Source organism: Crassostrea angulata, chromosome 3 (genome assembly GCF_025612915.1).
Source record: "Crassostrea angulata isolate pt1a10 chromosome 3, ASM2561291v2, whole genome shotgun sequence".
Taxonomy (NCBI): Eukaryota; Metazoa; Mollusca; class Bivalvia; order Ostreida; family Ostreidae; genus Magallana; species Magallana angulata.
Window position 1 is genome coordinate 26,580,351 of NC_069113.1, and position 16,776 is coordinate 26,597,126.

The 16,776-nt window shown below is 33.0% G+C and overlaps 1 protein-coding gene across 3 annotated transcripts in view; it reads left to right on the forward strand.

The window, feature by feature from the left end:
* LOC128176769 (zwei Ig domain protein zig-8-like) overlaps positions 1-15,873 on the forward strand; it is a 42,732-nt gene extending 26,859 nt beyond the window's left edge. For 2 of the 3 annotated variants that reach the window (XM_052843299.1, XM_052843298.1), the window contains exons 3-9: positions 6,239-6,369; positions 8,913-9,123; positions 9,982-10,011; positions 10,304-10,327; positions 12,818-13,108; positions 13,801-13,842; positions 14,593-15,873. In XM_052843299.1, the coding sequence (XP_052699259.1) occupies positions 6,239-6,369; positions 8,913-9,123; positions 9,982-10,011; positions 10,304-10,327; positions 12,818-13,108; positions 13,801-13,842; positions 14,593-14,723 (860 nt within the window). In that variant the 3' untranslated portion in view covers positions 14,724-15,873. The remainder of the gene's footprint in view (positions 1-6,238; positions 6,370-8,912; positions 9,124-9,981; positions 10,012-10,303; positions 10,328-12,817; positions 13,109-13,800; positions 13,843-14,592) is intronic. The other variant, XM_052843300.1, reaches the window with a different exon arrangement.
* Positions 15,874-16,776: the final 903 nt, after the last annotated feature.

A 16,776-nucleotide genomic window follows, 5' to 3' on the forward strand; every position in this document is an offset into this window, starting at 1 on the left:
ACATAAGGTCATGCACAGATTTTTTTTTTGGGGGGGGGGGGTATAAAATTTTCTTCTGAAGAGGGGGTAGGGGATGATCGGAGGCCTATTTTTGGGAATTTTACAGTGTGAATTTAATAAATTTGATTTCCCGGGAGAGGGTTAGAACCCTTCACCCTCACCTTCTCTAGATCCGTGCATGAAGTAAAATGATGTAGTTCAAACATTAAAGGGGACCACGTATTAGGGACTCTTGAAAAATAGCGCAACTGATTGGCCAACGGTGTAAAACTTAACAGATTTCTCATAGCGGCATTAATTGAATTATCTTTGATAATATTGTTTTAATACACAACTGAGAGAAGTGCAAATGCTAGGTTTTTTTTTTAAACTTACATCAATTGATTAAAATTATTCACCTGGCATGCGTTACTCAATATTTTTATTTCAAAGGTGATTTAAGTAATCCGCAGTTCTCATTTTTTTTCTTATGGAATTAAAAAAAGATGAGGATGAGAATTGTTAATCCGACAATACAATTCCATTCAACCGATTGACAAAGGTTCAAACGAACAGTTACTTATTTTTATCTCCAAACCACATTTACAACTTCTCAGTAGAAAAACCAATCTCCAGCGATGATATACCATAAGTATCATACTTTGCCACATTAATGGCTCGATTATTCATCTATTCTGTTTGATAGTCTAAAAGGAATTTACCATAAAGCCAGCAAATGTCTATTTCTTGTTTGTTCTAAAACCTTTCTCCCTTTCAATGAAACATGATTATTATCTTCCTCTGACTTCTTAATTCAAAAATGATAGTTCCGGATGTAAGATATATGGACTATGATACGTATGTATTTCCCGGAACGAAGTTCAACAGCTCACAGTGGGATATCAACAGAGAAGAAAGATTTTACACATTGCAAATGAATTCGTTGCAGAAAGGCAGGACTACTCTTCTAACAATTATATATACTAAAATATTGAATATAATTCTCTTGCATACATGTATGTATGAAAATGCTTAAAATTCTATCACAGTATTTTAAAAATAATAATTATTAAATTTCAGATATTTAAGAAATAAAAAACGTTATTTAGTGAACATGACGTTATGAATAGAAATTGCTCTGGTGGCATATTCCAAGATGCGACAAAAATTATGAAATCGCTTTATATCAAGTCGTCTTTTTGATACCAGTATGTATGATATGAAGAGCTTTTATATTTATTCAGTTTTATGTGTCAAGGTCATGCAAAGTCATCGTGAGAGTGCCTTTTTGTGACAAAGAAAATGTTAATGGCATGAAAAATTTCTTCCGTGTTTAGTTATCAATTAAGAAATTAAGACATACTTTTTTTACTATAAAATAATTTTTTAAGGCGGCGGTAGTATACTGTAATTCGATGTGGTAAAGCTTAACTCTGTGACCTTGACCACGACATTACTAAGGTCAAGTGTGTCACGTGATGTGCTTGTGCTTCATAAACTTCCTGTAGCATGAATGTGCAATTTGCTGTCAATATTTCTTCAACAAGACAGCTTTTAAGGTATAATGATAGAGCATGCTTTAAAGTGATTCGTCAATCTGCACTTTTCATTGTGTCATGCCATTTTTTTTATCAGTTTTTATGCAACTTCATCTTTTGGCATAAATAAAACAAGAGAAAAAATTGACAGGAGTACTTGATTCCAGACATTCATGTATACTTACTCATATATTATACCTACCGCAACAGTGCGTGTCACATGTATAATTTACCTAAGTGCCAATAATTGCATATCGGTTTCTTTTCTTCCCCCTTTTTTTGAATATCGAAAATGCAGGATTTTGTCTCATAAGCTCATCCTTGCATAACTTTATAAATACCCAAATGTACACGCATTAATCTCATTTCAATGACTTTTACAAGTATTGTTTTTAACGGTTGTGAATTATTTATTTCGACTTGAAAAAATGCTTTGTTCAATTTAACTAGGAGGAATTTTTGTAAGCACTGTCAATCCATTTAATCATGCATTATTAATCTTATGAAATGCCATATCATTTCTCTCACTTTATATTGTGTATTTCCCTCCGACATTGTAAATTTCTCTCTCTTTTTTTATTCAGAGAAGCCATCGACTCATTTTTTTTTTATTCTACTCTTTAATTCGCTCCAAACCAGGTCACTGGTGTATGAAGAACATGGTTTAACATTTTAAATAAAATATTTATCATTTGACGTGTCCAGTACCAGATTCACTATTTTGAGTTGTTACAACACGCTTTGCTAATGACTCCAAAATCAAACCCCGTTTGGTCACTAAAATTCATTATAACGAAACTGCATTCAGACTCTTCATACAGATAAATGAATAGCATATTGCTGATTATCGTAATTTAATTAATTTTAAAAATATTAATTAAGATATTTTTTCCCTAGAGCAAACAAGTTTGAAGGTGCATTCACTTTATGTATTGTGTGATTCGTTTTGTCTATGTAACAAAACAATTGCAATCAGTAAAAATATGATTTAAAATAGATAATTTGCACTTTATTGAGCTTCAAAATCATATTGACACGTCGTTGCAAATCCAACGCAACCGAGCCCGTATTCGATCGTGCTCATCCAGACGCTTGGCCGCATGGAGGCAAGCCCTTCCCTTTAATTTTCATCTTTCTCCAGAGACTACATATGGGATTAATTATCATGCCTTTGAGAATAAGCATAATGATCTTTGGGAAAACAAATGATAATTATGAAATTCACAATGTGTGTACCTTATACATTCACAACAGAACATAAAACGACGGAAGATTTGTGATTATAGGCATTGTATAAACTTTGCCACGTTCCAATCGAGCTGCATGTAATTTTATTTATTGTCATGTCAGTTTCAACAAAAATTTCCTTGCAGTCTTGAAATTTATATGATTATTAGCTGATCCTTTAAGATGAGTTGTGATTATTTAACTGAAACTACAATCTTTTCAGGAGTGGTTATCAAAAAGTTAATTTGCATCTTAAATAAAATAAAAGCAAAAAAAATTACGGGTTTTTATAATGTTGCAAACGACATACTTAGATCACTTCGTTGTTAAGATACAAATGAAAATGACGTATTATTATGCATATCTGTGTCTGCCGTAAGGTAAAATAAAAAAGCGCAATAACCACGAAATATCATAGGAAAATATTAGTATTTATTTTAAATTAGTATCTGTACGTAATTATGGTCTAGAATACACTGTTATTGCTGTAGCATTAATTGGAAGCTTCGCTTAAAAAAAAACCCAGCTGGTATATCAAAACGTGATCACCAGTAATATTGTCAGTGAGGGCGATCTGGTGACAATTAATCTTATTCTCCATTGACATCTCTATTTTTTTAAAATGAAAATGTGTATGTATAGTGCATTATGATTATTGATTTATTTGTTAAAGCAAAATCACGCCATGAAATTTGTTGTAGTACTATATATTTTTTATTTGAAAAAAAAAACCACCACAAAATTTACAGATCATTCATTTATTTAAAAAGATCCATATGATGATTTGATTTTATTACGGAATACATCGTCTCGATCGTTTTATTTATTTACTTAGCAATATCTTTTTGTTTTGTTTTCACTAGGAAATGCTCTTTATATGATACCACATCTTCTAGGACCTTTCCAAAATTATGTGTTTACAGACAAACTGAAGGCTCGGATAGATAAATTAATATATATGGGAATTGACATGCAATATGATAGACAGATAGGTAGACAGAAACAAGACTGATACGATAGACAGACTTCTATATTGATAGACAGATAGATCATATAGATCGATAATTACAGGCAGCCGGGCAGGTCCATTCTGTTACTTTTCATTTTATCACTAAACACAAGGAAAGACCCATACAATTCATAACAAGTTAAATCCTCATAAATACGAAAATTATCAGCAGCTGTTCATTTGATAAAAAAGAAACCTTTTATTTTCTAATGACCATTACAAATACCTGCATTGAACCGAGATATGAATTCTACTGCCATCAAAGAAAACCTTTTAAGGCCTTTGTATTAGATTATTTATTGTTTTGACGCCAATCCCCCCTTTTGCGTCATAAAATCGTCCATACCGCAATGTCATCACAAAGCTAAGGGAGTAAGCTTGTACAAAAAAACAAAATGGTTTTCGATTTGATTTCATGATAGTTTTTATATTGTTTTAAGATTAATAGCATATTTTGGAAACAGATGCGCGACGGATATTGCGTAATGGCACCCGGTATCTGATTCGAACACGGTGATAATTTGATTGGCGGAGACGAAATCGAATATTTTTAAGAACACGCTTGTGGCGTTGTTGAACACTTCTCCAATTTCACTTTGTGATGTCTGATAACCCAAAGTAATTTGATAGACAGGAACGTTTAATGGCGGCCTAATTTGAAATACTTGTCTGAAATTATATATATCTAACCGAGGATATTCACATTTAGTTTATACTCGCTGTCCTAGATTCTTAGAAATGCTTTTTTACTCTTGGCATTTTGATATGCGAGTTAGGTTTGTTTGTGTTTCGTACAAATTGGTGAATTTACTTAGAAACTGAACATTGGAACCTCTTATGAGAAGGTCGTTTTTCCACCATTGAATACCAGATATTGATATTAAATTCTTATGGTGTCTGGGGTAAAGCTAATAATGATGAAGCTTGTCAGTTTTCCATCAGCGATTATGATCCTTTTTCAATTAATATCCAGGCAGCGACCTTTTATTCATAATTTCCTTTCTACAACAATTTGTATCCTTTGCAGAAATTACGTACGTCATATATTAGAAAAATTGCATTCTGTCATGTTATCTTTCGTGATCGCTCATATATGTGCTTATCATTATGTTGAGCGAAATTTGCGAAGAACTGACAATTCTATTCTATCGCCCCATTTCAGACGACAAATACGTTTCACTATCACTACTTGCGTTGATGTCTCCTTAAGGCTTAAGAGCGAGTTTTCCGAACATCTCTGCAATTTTCTACCAATAATCCTTGTCACTTTATAACGTGTACATTCCCTGACAACTGCATAGAAGCAAACACAAATCTGACTCGCTCTGCAGTTCAAACTCCTTAGGCAGCTCCTTAAATAGACTATTTCCTTGGAGTATAGGCAAAAATATTAAACCCGTTTTCATCATATCCAAACCTAGAAAGATTACCAAAATTTTCTGCCATTTTGCGTCTTTTGGGAAGGCGGTATTTTAATAGACATTGATTAGACAAGACGAATCTGTTGATAAATGCTCATTTCGGCAGATAGCTCTTGTATACATGCAGCCAGAAATTTTAACTGTCAATGTAAGTGTACAAAAAACGTGAAGAGAATTGTAATTTTAACATTACACAGAGAGAGAGAGAGAGAGAGAGAGAGAGAGAGAGAGAGAAAGAGAGAGAGAGAGAGAGAGAGAGAGAGAGTTCGAGTTCTTACAAATGCAATAAGCACACTTTAAAATTAAAGTCATCATTTGGTTGTATGCTTTTTAATCAATAACATTTTTAGACAACAATGTTTGGATTTTTTTTTATTCTTTGCTCATCTAAATAGTATAGTGTGATAAAAATCTTCCTTCTTTTGCATCTTCAGGCAACATATGTTACTACTTTGTACATAGCTGAGCTTCATTTATATGTACCTAATTTTTTTTATTTAAAACGCTTGACTTTGCATGATCTGTGATCCGTATATCGCTAACATTCTTATGCTAAATCGAGAAATCGAGAAAAGTTAAGCCTGTTAAGACTTGGCTTATTCTTGTAACGATGTCAGTATTAGACGCTACACCCAGAGTAAAACACCTTGACCTTTTGGTATACAGGCATTTTATGAGAAGTCAAGAAGTCGCGGTGTACGCAGACCAGTAATAATAAAGTAATCAATATCAAAAGCTTGCTAATTAATTAATGCCAGAGGATCGTCAAATACGCTTACAGGGCATGTTTTGGTTATCTTTGCTGACCAGAAGAGACATGCTTGCTGTTAAGCGTTGCAGAAAGTATCATTCGCATTGCCATTCGCTAAGTTAAAAGATGTCTTCGTCTTTGATTTCCAAGTCTTGTAGTTGATTAATACATGTAACCTCCGTCGGAAATATTAAAGGATTTTCTAAATGCATTTATACTTTACTAGAATATTCTATTTTTCATACAAGGTTTCCATTAGATTAATTTTTTGTGAAAAAATAAAAATATTATGAAATAGGATTTTTCGTTACAGCCCAGTTTCATAACTATCAAAGTGCTGCTGTCATTCCTCCTTCCTTTAATCCAACGAGGCGGAACGTCACATATCACGTGGGAGAAACGGCGTTGTTGGAGTGTTCGGTTGATAATCTTGGAACCAAAGAGGTAAACCATCACGTGACGCCTTTAACTTTATTACTCACAACAAAATTAAATCTGACACAGAAAGATCAGCTGAGATAACAATTTCAAAAATTTGTATATATGTTTTAGATGGCACCAGATTGAATTAATAAGCATCAAATAATAAAGGATTAAAATGAAGCAAATACCCTTTAACCCCCCCCCCCCAACTTAAAAAGAAAAGTCAAGGACAAAAATATTCATTTATGATTAAAGTTGGAAAAAGAGCACCTAGCTAAGCAGAGCCCACTTCGAAAGAGCGTGTTTAAGTACATCTCTCTTGCTACTCCAAATGTCCTTCAATTTGTTATTCTGGGCATGGGAATTCAAATAAATGGATAGGAATGTCGAAGAATTAACTAGAAAGCAAGTATTTATCGATAATCTATGACAATGTGTATAAAACGTCAAATGTTGTTAGGCAGATTAAATAGAAGCTACATGTGTATTATAGAGTCGAAGCTTCTAAGAATCCAACATGGCCATTTGTGCGCCTGAATTAAATTAATATGATCTGCATAAAGAAAAACCCACCTCGAATATTTCTTATCCTAATACAGATCAATAAAGATTGGTTTATACATGTGCATCGATTTATGACCAATATAAAAATGCTTTTATAAACAACATTATTAATGGATCCATTTAAACCTATGCATGAGTGACGTCATGATTCAAATTAAGAACACTTGTTTTTTGGTATTTTTTCTGAGTGGATATTTAGTCTCCCACGCTTATAGAATGTTAAAATATTTTTCCAACGCATCGGAAGTATAACAGATTGGGTAAGACGCTGTGTAAATATTCCCATTTTAATGTCAACTGAAGGGCAAAGTCAAAGGATTAAAAAGACAATCGATTGCACATACATACATTGCAGATTTTCCTTTTCAAAACTTGAAGGCGCAACACATGTTCCTTAAGCCAAATCAATTCAACCTGTCACTCAAAACAATAAAAATATAAATAAATCCCTAACAAGTCTGCAGTTTGATATATCTGTTTTTAATAAGCTTTGTGAAATCTGTTTCATACGCCATTGATTTCCAATGGCGACGAGTGTGTTCGAATAGTTGACACGGGCCACTCATGTTTTCTCCGGAAACAATCGAGCTCATTCATTTTCTTCTAACTTTCGCAAATCATCTCTCTTTAAATAAACCCCTAGTGTTGAGTTTTGTTGACATTTGCTCAATTTAGTCAATGGAAGATAAAATCATTCGTACCTTAAATTAAAAATCAGAATGAACACAATCTAAAACTGTTTCTACTCAGTTTTTAGATAGTCGTTGAATTCAGGCTCATCCAAAACAGGACTTTGTTTCGATTATACAATGGTTTATGGATGTATCCCATTCTGTTGCGAATAGATCTTTCTTTTATTCGTTTCTAGCACCAAATGAATAATAGCATTTAAGGAGGTAATTGTTAGCTTGTAATTATGACGTTTGCAAAAACGGTTTGGTTCAAAATTACAAGGAAGATTTAAATTGTTTACTGGTAATTGTTCGGATACCTACAGAAGGTAACCGTTATAATGGTCCCCTTTACATTATCACAGCAAACTTCGATTCCATTATGAATATAGTTACATCGTATGAATAATTTGTACGGCATTGTGTCCGAAGTATAGATTTTTGTTACATACCCTTTTGTCAATTGTTTTGACCAATTCACGTAACTATCAATGAAAATCAGTAGAAAAGATAGCAGGGAATGGGTCCAAGATTTTTTTATTGACATGTCCCCTCTTTTTACCTTAAGAAAATTGAAAAGATTTCTTACGGAGATTTATGATGAGAATGAAAATATCTGTATCTTACATTTAGTTCTCGGAAAACCTGACAATTTTTTAAACATTACCATCTGGAGACACTCTCATGTTGTTTACAAAGCAAAATTCTAGATTTAGCCGCATACAATTCAACATACCAGTAGTAAGAAAGATAAAGTCTACTTTTTGTAGTTGGTCGAAACTGTATACAGGGTTATTTTCGCCCCATTTAATTTTAATCGGTTCGTCCAAACAAAGTTATGTTGAAAAAGTTATAATTTAAAATATTAGAATTTGCCCATGCTTAAATTCCTCCGCTGACAACGAGGGCGAAAGGAGCGAAAATAAAACGGGGGCGAATATTTCCTTTTATACAGTATTGTTTAGACCTTGGATCATATATTTATGAAAAATAACTAATTAAGCAAATGCAATCAAAAACATCTTGGAACAGAGCATTAAAAGGGTGTAGATTAGAGACCATACATGAACAACTGGGAGTAATCTTAAATGTTGACATCCTGACCTAGATATATATATATACTAGTACATGTACCTATGATTTGATGCAAAAAAATGATTCAAACCAAACACACTTTAGAAACAGCAATAGTAATATTCTTTGAAGATAACAAAACATTAATACAAACAAAGAAAAAAATGTTAAAAATTGTGCTTGTTTTATACTTTGCTTTCACGATAACTTTATTTATTTATCAAAATAAATCAAATCTGTGTTTTTATTCCTCAGGTAATTTGGAAAAACAGAAACCAGAAGCACGTGATCACGGTGGGTTCGTTCGTGTTCGTGGGGAATGGTGCATACAGCGTCAGTCACCCTAGCAACAGTCCTCATTACGACCTCGTGATTAAAAACGTGCAGAGGCATCACGCGGGAGTCTACGAGTGTCAAGTGAGCACACGTGAGGTGATGAGCATTGACATCCAGCTAAATGTTATTGGTAGGTCCTTTAAAGGGACATGGTCACGGTATTTGTCAAAAATTATCTTTTCGATTTTGATGTTAACAATGCTTCAGTAAGGCATTTTTAATAGGCAACCAAAATTTGAGTGTCATTTGATGAGTTATAAGCAAGTTACAGAGCTTACAATTCTTTGCTATGTAAACAAAGCGTTTGTTTACATTTCGAATGTTGAAGTTAAAATTCAAGTTTTAGACCTAAAATGAATGTATTTATCGTTAGGAACTATTTATTTATGCTTAAAATGAATGATAAGATAGACAAACCAGCTTGAAAAAGATTTCTTACTGGTTTATTGAACCCATGTAAACAAAAACAGGGCACGAGCCTTGTTTACATGATGAAGAATTGTGAGCCATGTACCTTGCTTAAAACTCAACGACTGGCACCAAAACTTCATTTAATCATTAGAAATCCATTCCTAAAGCATTGAAAATAATAAAAACAGAAAAATAAATTTTGACCAAAATCGTGACCATGCCCCTTTAAAAGAGAAAAATAAATACCTATTTTTACTTTAAACGAATTCAGACAACTGCTGTGAAAAATAAATACCTATTGTACATGTTTACTTTCAAAAGAACTCAGACAATTGCTGTCAAAATTAAAAATTAATACGAATTTTTTAACGACATAGATAAAGCATAGTTTTACTACGTTTCTCAAAAGCCTTTTCTATATTCCATCTTCGTCATTCAAGGTTTTTGTGCACTCTGTATAGGTAGGAAACGGAGTGGAACAAAAAACCCTCGGCTAGAGCGATGATGGAGGTTGAGCTATGTTTTACATTTCTATTGACCATACGTTTCTAATAATTTTTTGTTTTCTTTTATTCAGATCCGCCTGCAAATAAACATAGATACTCATGTAAGTTTTCTTTCAATTTGCTATTTTTCCAATAAAATAGTTTTTTTCATTCTTCATTATGCTTATTCTTTATAAACTTTATAATTTTAATTTATTTTGATATCGATATGATTTGCCAAATTTGAGCTTTGTATTCTTATTTTTTTTTTACCTCCATAGCTATAGATGATTTCTTTACAAGAGTGTCATCATAATATTTCATTCTTGATTTATTTGTGTACATGATTAAGTGCATTTGCTTCATGGTTTGACATTCGTTGACTTATTTAAGCATTTTCTTCCTTGCTTACAGCACCGCCGACGGCTTCCAAACCAGGTACTTCATCCTTAACCCTTTGATTATATAGTGCAAAACAACTCGGTCACAGTTAATTGCTTGCACATATTACTTTTGGATACAGTATGATTTTTCTATCTCACGTACACATCACATGTCACTCCCGCGAGAAAATTAATTCCATGGTAACACCAGCAGTGAACAACTGTGAGGTTGATTCCGCATATTATGTTCATTGTTTAATATGCCGTAATTTTCACTGCTGTTTTGTTGGAAATTATGAATTTGTTGGCAGTAATTACAAAAAATTACAACATGTAAATTTTGTATATACTGGCAGCCGGTAAATTCAAAATTTACCGGATGGCAGTAAATACAAAATTTACAACATAACACTGATGTTTTTAAAACACCGATATTTTTTCACTGTCATTTGATAGAAGTCATGGATGTGATGTTAGTGTCAATGTCACTGTCTGTACACCTTGGCCATAATCTATCGAATTCCTTTCCAACAAATCACTACCTGTCAGTTTCACTGTCATCAGGTTAACTGTCATTTTAAAACCACTGTATAGCAAATAATTATCATCAATTTCAGTTTCGGTTTAAATCACTGTCCATCCAATCATTAAATCACGACATAGCAATATCACCATTCATTGTCAATGTCAAAGTCATAAAGTTAACTTAGAATCGTTATGATTTTTTTAAATTCAGTGTCAACCAAGTTAACAAAATTTTTGTTGGTATTTTAAAAATCTGTAGTCTGCTCAATCACTCTCGGTTGCGCCATTTTTTGTTCGTGTCAAGTACGATCCACAACTGTTCGTAACAAAATGTCAGTATTCAATGCATTAATCTGTGTCAGTTGGACACAACACCATTGATTAACGTATCGGTGGTGTCCATTTCATGTTCGTCATACTGTTGAACGTAGTGGTGATGTCACAGTGTAACGTAAGATTTACTGTCAAGCGTGTATAATCGGTGTCTTGTCTGTATTCTAAGTCGTTTCCTATGGGAATTTGAGTCTGACATCATGATTATTTCGTGCTGTCCGTGTTTTTTCTTAGGTTGATGTAGGTATCGACCAATCGGTAAACGGGCGTGTAGATTTCAGTCCTGTCAATTTTTACTGAGCTATGAATTTCAATCAATTTCTGTGAGAAATAGAGGGAATCATACTTGGTAGATGTTTAATTCCAATCAATGTATCAATTGTTATTCATGCAAAACTAATTAAGCATATCTATGTCAAATATGTGAATGGTATCATTTTAATAAACATAAAATTCTCTATCAAATTACAACGCAGGCAAACCTGATTTATTTATGTATTGATTAACAATTAAATGACGTTTTTAAAAAACAGAGCAGAATGTTGAAATGCAAAATAATGACGTAACTTTTAGATGAACTGAGAGCATACACATACAAAATGTTAATCAAATTAGCTGTATAGTAGTTTTATTTGAATCCTAATTGACAAATATGGCATTAACCAATATTTTTAAAAAAAAGTCACACTGAATAGCAATCAAATGAGGCAGTTTAGAACATATCCATTACAAACATTGATAGTTTTATCATGTTCAGCCATCAATTAACCAACAAGGGAATCAGAATTCCAACGTTATTGCAGCAATAATTGATGAAAAGGATCAAATGCATATGAATTTGATGACACAATTTAAATTAAAATAGATCAGACATTTAATATTTTCAGATGTTTGAATCAGGAAATGGACTGTCAGAGTAACTAGGTCTACAATTATAAAAGGCGTGCACTTTAGTTTTGCAGTTAATAAACCAACATACTTTTACAATGTACTTACACCGTTTTGTGGTTTGTAAATTGATTCAATGATTTTGGTAGGTCACGTCTTTGTGCCTGTCTGGTTTGATAAACTGAAGTTGATTAGAAGTCGATGCATATCAAGAGAGAGAGAGAGAGAGAGAGAGAGAGAGAGAAAGAGAGAAAGAGAGAGAGAGAGAGAGAGAGAGAGAGAGAGAGAGAGAGAGAGAGAGAGAGAGAGAGAGAGAGAGAGAGAGAGGGTGTTCCCTAGAGATACTCGTGCTATTTACCGATGCGCTCTTTTAGCAAACGCATTTAATTATTTGAATCGCAAAAAATTTCATGGTTTACTTCCTAGCTTGATGTTTCTTTTAGTATATATTTTTATAGTTTTAGATGTATTACTTTGGACCAGTTTGCTAAAATTAAATTGCATATTTAATTGTTGTTAGGATTCAGGGGGCTTAAAAGAAGCATTTAAAAAAAATTACATCATGAATTTCTCAATAACCCATTCAATATAGGTAAAGAATTTGAGGGGAAAATCCCTATGACTGAATTATTTTAAATTTCGTTAAAAGTACGGCTTTTATAACGAGTCTTGAGCGAAAAAAAGTTAAACACAAAGGAAAACATTTTTTTTTTAAGTTTCCATAATAATGGTTGGAACCCTGATCATACACAAAAAAAATACAAGATGAAGATGCTGAGACTGACCATTCTAATTTCAGCCCTCACACTATCAGGGGCAGAGTTCGTAGACCAAGGGGAAGCAATTCGTCTGTCCTGCAATGCCACGGGGGTGCTTCACGCGCCCGAGGATGTGGACTGGTTTTTCCAGGGACTTAAGATTCAAAGTAGTGTTCAGGACGAAATAATCATAACAAAATTTCATAGTCCAGAGACAAAGACTCTAATTAGCACTCTAGAAATTGAGAGGAGTAAGATGAAACATTCGGGAATGTATATATGCAGAAGCACCGATCTGACCATTAAGAGTCACAATGTGCAAGTGATCAATGGTAAGTATTTCTAACGATTGTTTAAAAAAAGAAGTTTTAACAAAAGCACGGTCAGACGCTTAAATGCACTAAAAATTGTGCAACAGAGTTTGCACTATGTAACTTTACAAAGTTCTGCTCATTTTACACTATCTTCTCATATTCAGTTTTTATTTCGTCCTTTTTTCCTTTTTCTGTTATTGCAGCACGTGTAGCATATGATTCTCTTTTCTTTCTTTTTTTGCGGAATGTTTATGACATAATAATATGGTTTCTATCATTGCTTTGCACCAGTAAAGTCCGAAACATCACATTGTTATTGCGACATTTTTATAAGTCATATGAAAATACTTCCCACTTAAATGGAAATCATCTTGATATGCATTCTTTCCTCTCACATAAACCATGCCATGACACTGGACCAGCGCGGAGGGAAATTAACACCCCAATCGGACAAATAAACTACATGTCCTCTTTCTGCACCTGAAGCATTTTATATTTTGAAATATGAAAACGAAACCATGAGATGAAGAAGATAATGCATGCTGTCTTTGTACATTTGTAATATTATACACAATTGTTATGTTGAGCATGGGCGTTGCATCGTTTGGTTAACAGCAAGTTGTTAGTAGCATGAAAGTTACAACTTACATGTGATTGACAGGTGTTTGTTTCAGTGCAAGTCATCGTGACTATTTCTTTCTTTTTTTCAGCAGCGAGTAAAAACAGAGAAAGAGCTGTGAATGAGAATGGAGGTAAAATTACTTATATATGAATTAGTTTGCATTCGTTTTAATAATAAATCAGATTAAAAAAAGGTTCGGTATAATTTAGTCTATTTTTTGGATATTCCTTTTACTTTCTGGTGAAGCATTGCCAAATTGCTCTCCAATTTCAGGAATAAAGTAATATATGAAAAGAATATGTATGAGATCACTATGTAAAAACCAATTTTTATTTACAGGTAATTCATAAACAAATCTCGACTGAAACAGGTGTCAGAATAATACCTAACTAAACTTTGAACGTATGAAAAAGATGAACAATACTGCTTTTGCAAAACCATTCTTCTCATTTTCTCAAATATATGGATTGCATCCGATTTTTGCTTTCATACTCATTAGTAGAAAAAAAAAGTTGTGAGTAGAGGTATCGGCACCTTATCAAAGCATACGTGTATATATGCTTTATATAGTCATATATAGGCTATAAGCATTTAAAGTAGATCATTGAAATAAATTCATTGCAATATCGAACAATTCCATTCTCATTTATAATCAGAGGTGGACGAAATAAGTTGAAAGGGGAAACTATGCTACATTTCGTGGGTTTTATGTAAAGCTTACTGCATTAGCTGTAATATGACAACTGTAATAATTTCCTCTTTTATAAACCACGTATAGTGCAAGATGACTTTGTTGACAAGTATATATTGATTTGTAAGAAGTGGTATATTTCAAGAAGGATATGAGACATGTTCTATATAATTTTGTTCTTCATTACAGGGGAAACAGATGACAGAAGCGGACGGCAGGCCGAGCAAAAAAACAATAATTGTTCATTATTAACGATTCATTTTCCTACATTTGTGTTATTATCGACATTATCCTCCATACTTGTATATCTACCAAGGTGAAACCGTGCAGACTCATCTAAAAGGGAAAAATTATGAGAAATTCCCCATCCAGGTCTTTCAGTAATGAAGAAACCTCTATTTTGGAATCCAGATCGAGGTCGGCGATAACTAAAACGAGGCTGCTAGTATTGTAGCAAGGTTCATCGCACAATATGTTCGATAAAGGAACATTATTTCTGATAGCATGACCGATGTTTTCAAGAAATGATTAAAAGCAGAATACGACCCGTGGAATGGACGAGCAGGAGCGTTCTCCGCTGTCTTGATCAAAGTGTTATTTTGTGATATTAAAACCAAACATGATTCATTGTTCATCTGATAAACTCTCGTGCAATATTTCATCCCTCATTTTCTGTCATTCATTGATAAAACTCTGCTCTATGTATCATCTTTACAACTTTAAGTTAAAAAAAAATCTTCAAAAGTGTTGTTGGAGACTTGAGTTGTAAGAAAGACAACAATCATTCCATATGTATAGTGACTTGATTCTTTCTTTTTATCGGTTGTTCTATATTTTGTAAACCATGACTTGCTGACTTTGACAAATTTGACTGACTGTTGTTTCTCTTCGGTCATGTTTTCTGGGTTTTATATTTGGTATACATTTTTGTAGTTTGTTCATAAAATGTCCACGGACTCTTGCTTTTTTTTTCAGTTGTCACGGGTAATCATTTCTTTTCTCCATTTAAACTAATCAATACGAGGCTAATTTCTGACGATTGTCATGAAAATGAAATGAACGGTATATTGTTCAGTTTTTATATTCACTCGGCCAACTATTTCTGATGCATTTTAATAATTCATTGTAAAAACTTGGTATATAAATTGTCTGCGAATTTCCAATATGATTTCATTCTTCAAATTCACTGCTACTGTCGATATCAGTATTGTTTTGGTTTCTATGGTTAATTTACATGTATATGTACCATCTCAGTTGCATTTATATGACATTCTTCGTGTTCCTATAAATATTTATTGCAGCTTTGTTTTTATTCTCTCGATCCACGTTTTTTTACGAGAAGATACGTTTTTTGTTGTATGGAGTTTGTAATGTGAATCTTGTGTTATTGATGAAAGAATCAAAAAGTAGATTTTATGTGACAATGTGGTGAATAAAATCAAGAAAACTTTCAAAAAATAATAGAACAAACAGTGTTGCTTTGCCTTTTGAATCGGTGTCGTAAGATTATTGTGAATATTGTGAATTTTATGAAGTTACAAAATTAAGAACGTTTGGAACGTTTCACCTGTGCCTCATATTGCAATTCCAAATACATGGCAATCTTTTCCCAATTGAAATTAGTTTCCAATTTTAGTCTCAAATGTAAAACACTTAGAATGCGCAGAAATAGCAGAATAACCATTGAAGGAAACAAACCACAGCCGTTAAAATGTTGGTGTCTGAATTATACTTATTATACTTAAAACAAGTTGTACTCACTTTAAATCTTCTGTTCATTTCGTCCTCGATACTGTCTTGAATATAATCAGTATAAAAAGCAATTTTGCCATAATTTTTCAATGAATCATCATTTTCATCGACAACCAACAACAATCCGGAAGCTCTCGGGGAAACACAACCAAACCGGAAGTGTTCATGATATCCAGCTAATGCCAAGGTTTTGGGTCGCAACCAGAGGTCAAAGTCGCTATATCGTTCTAAACATATTGAGAGGTTGATGAAAATCATCCATCCAACGGCAAGGCAAGCGTGTGTGTCAAATTTATACGATTAATACATTTCATTAGGTGAACACTTGAAACTTTGGTTCAGTTTATATAAAACATCTTCATATTCATCGTCATCTATAACGTGTTCACCAAGAAAAAAAAACCTTCATCACCCTTGCATTGCATGTAAAACACCCTTCAAATTCATCATTCATTATCAACAGAATGTTTAGAATAATATTTTAAAGATGGTCTTCATCATTTAGATGTACATACAAAATATAATCGCATATAAAAATATTCATTATCTATTACAACATATACATGTACATAGATTAACTTTCAGTTTTGGTCATAATCATCAACAATATGAATACCAAAA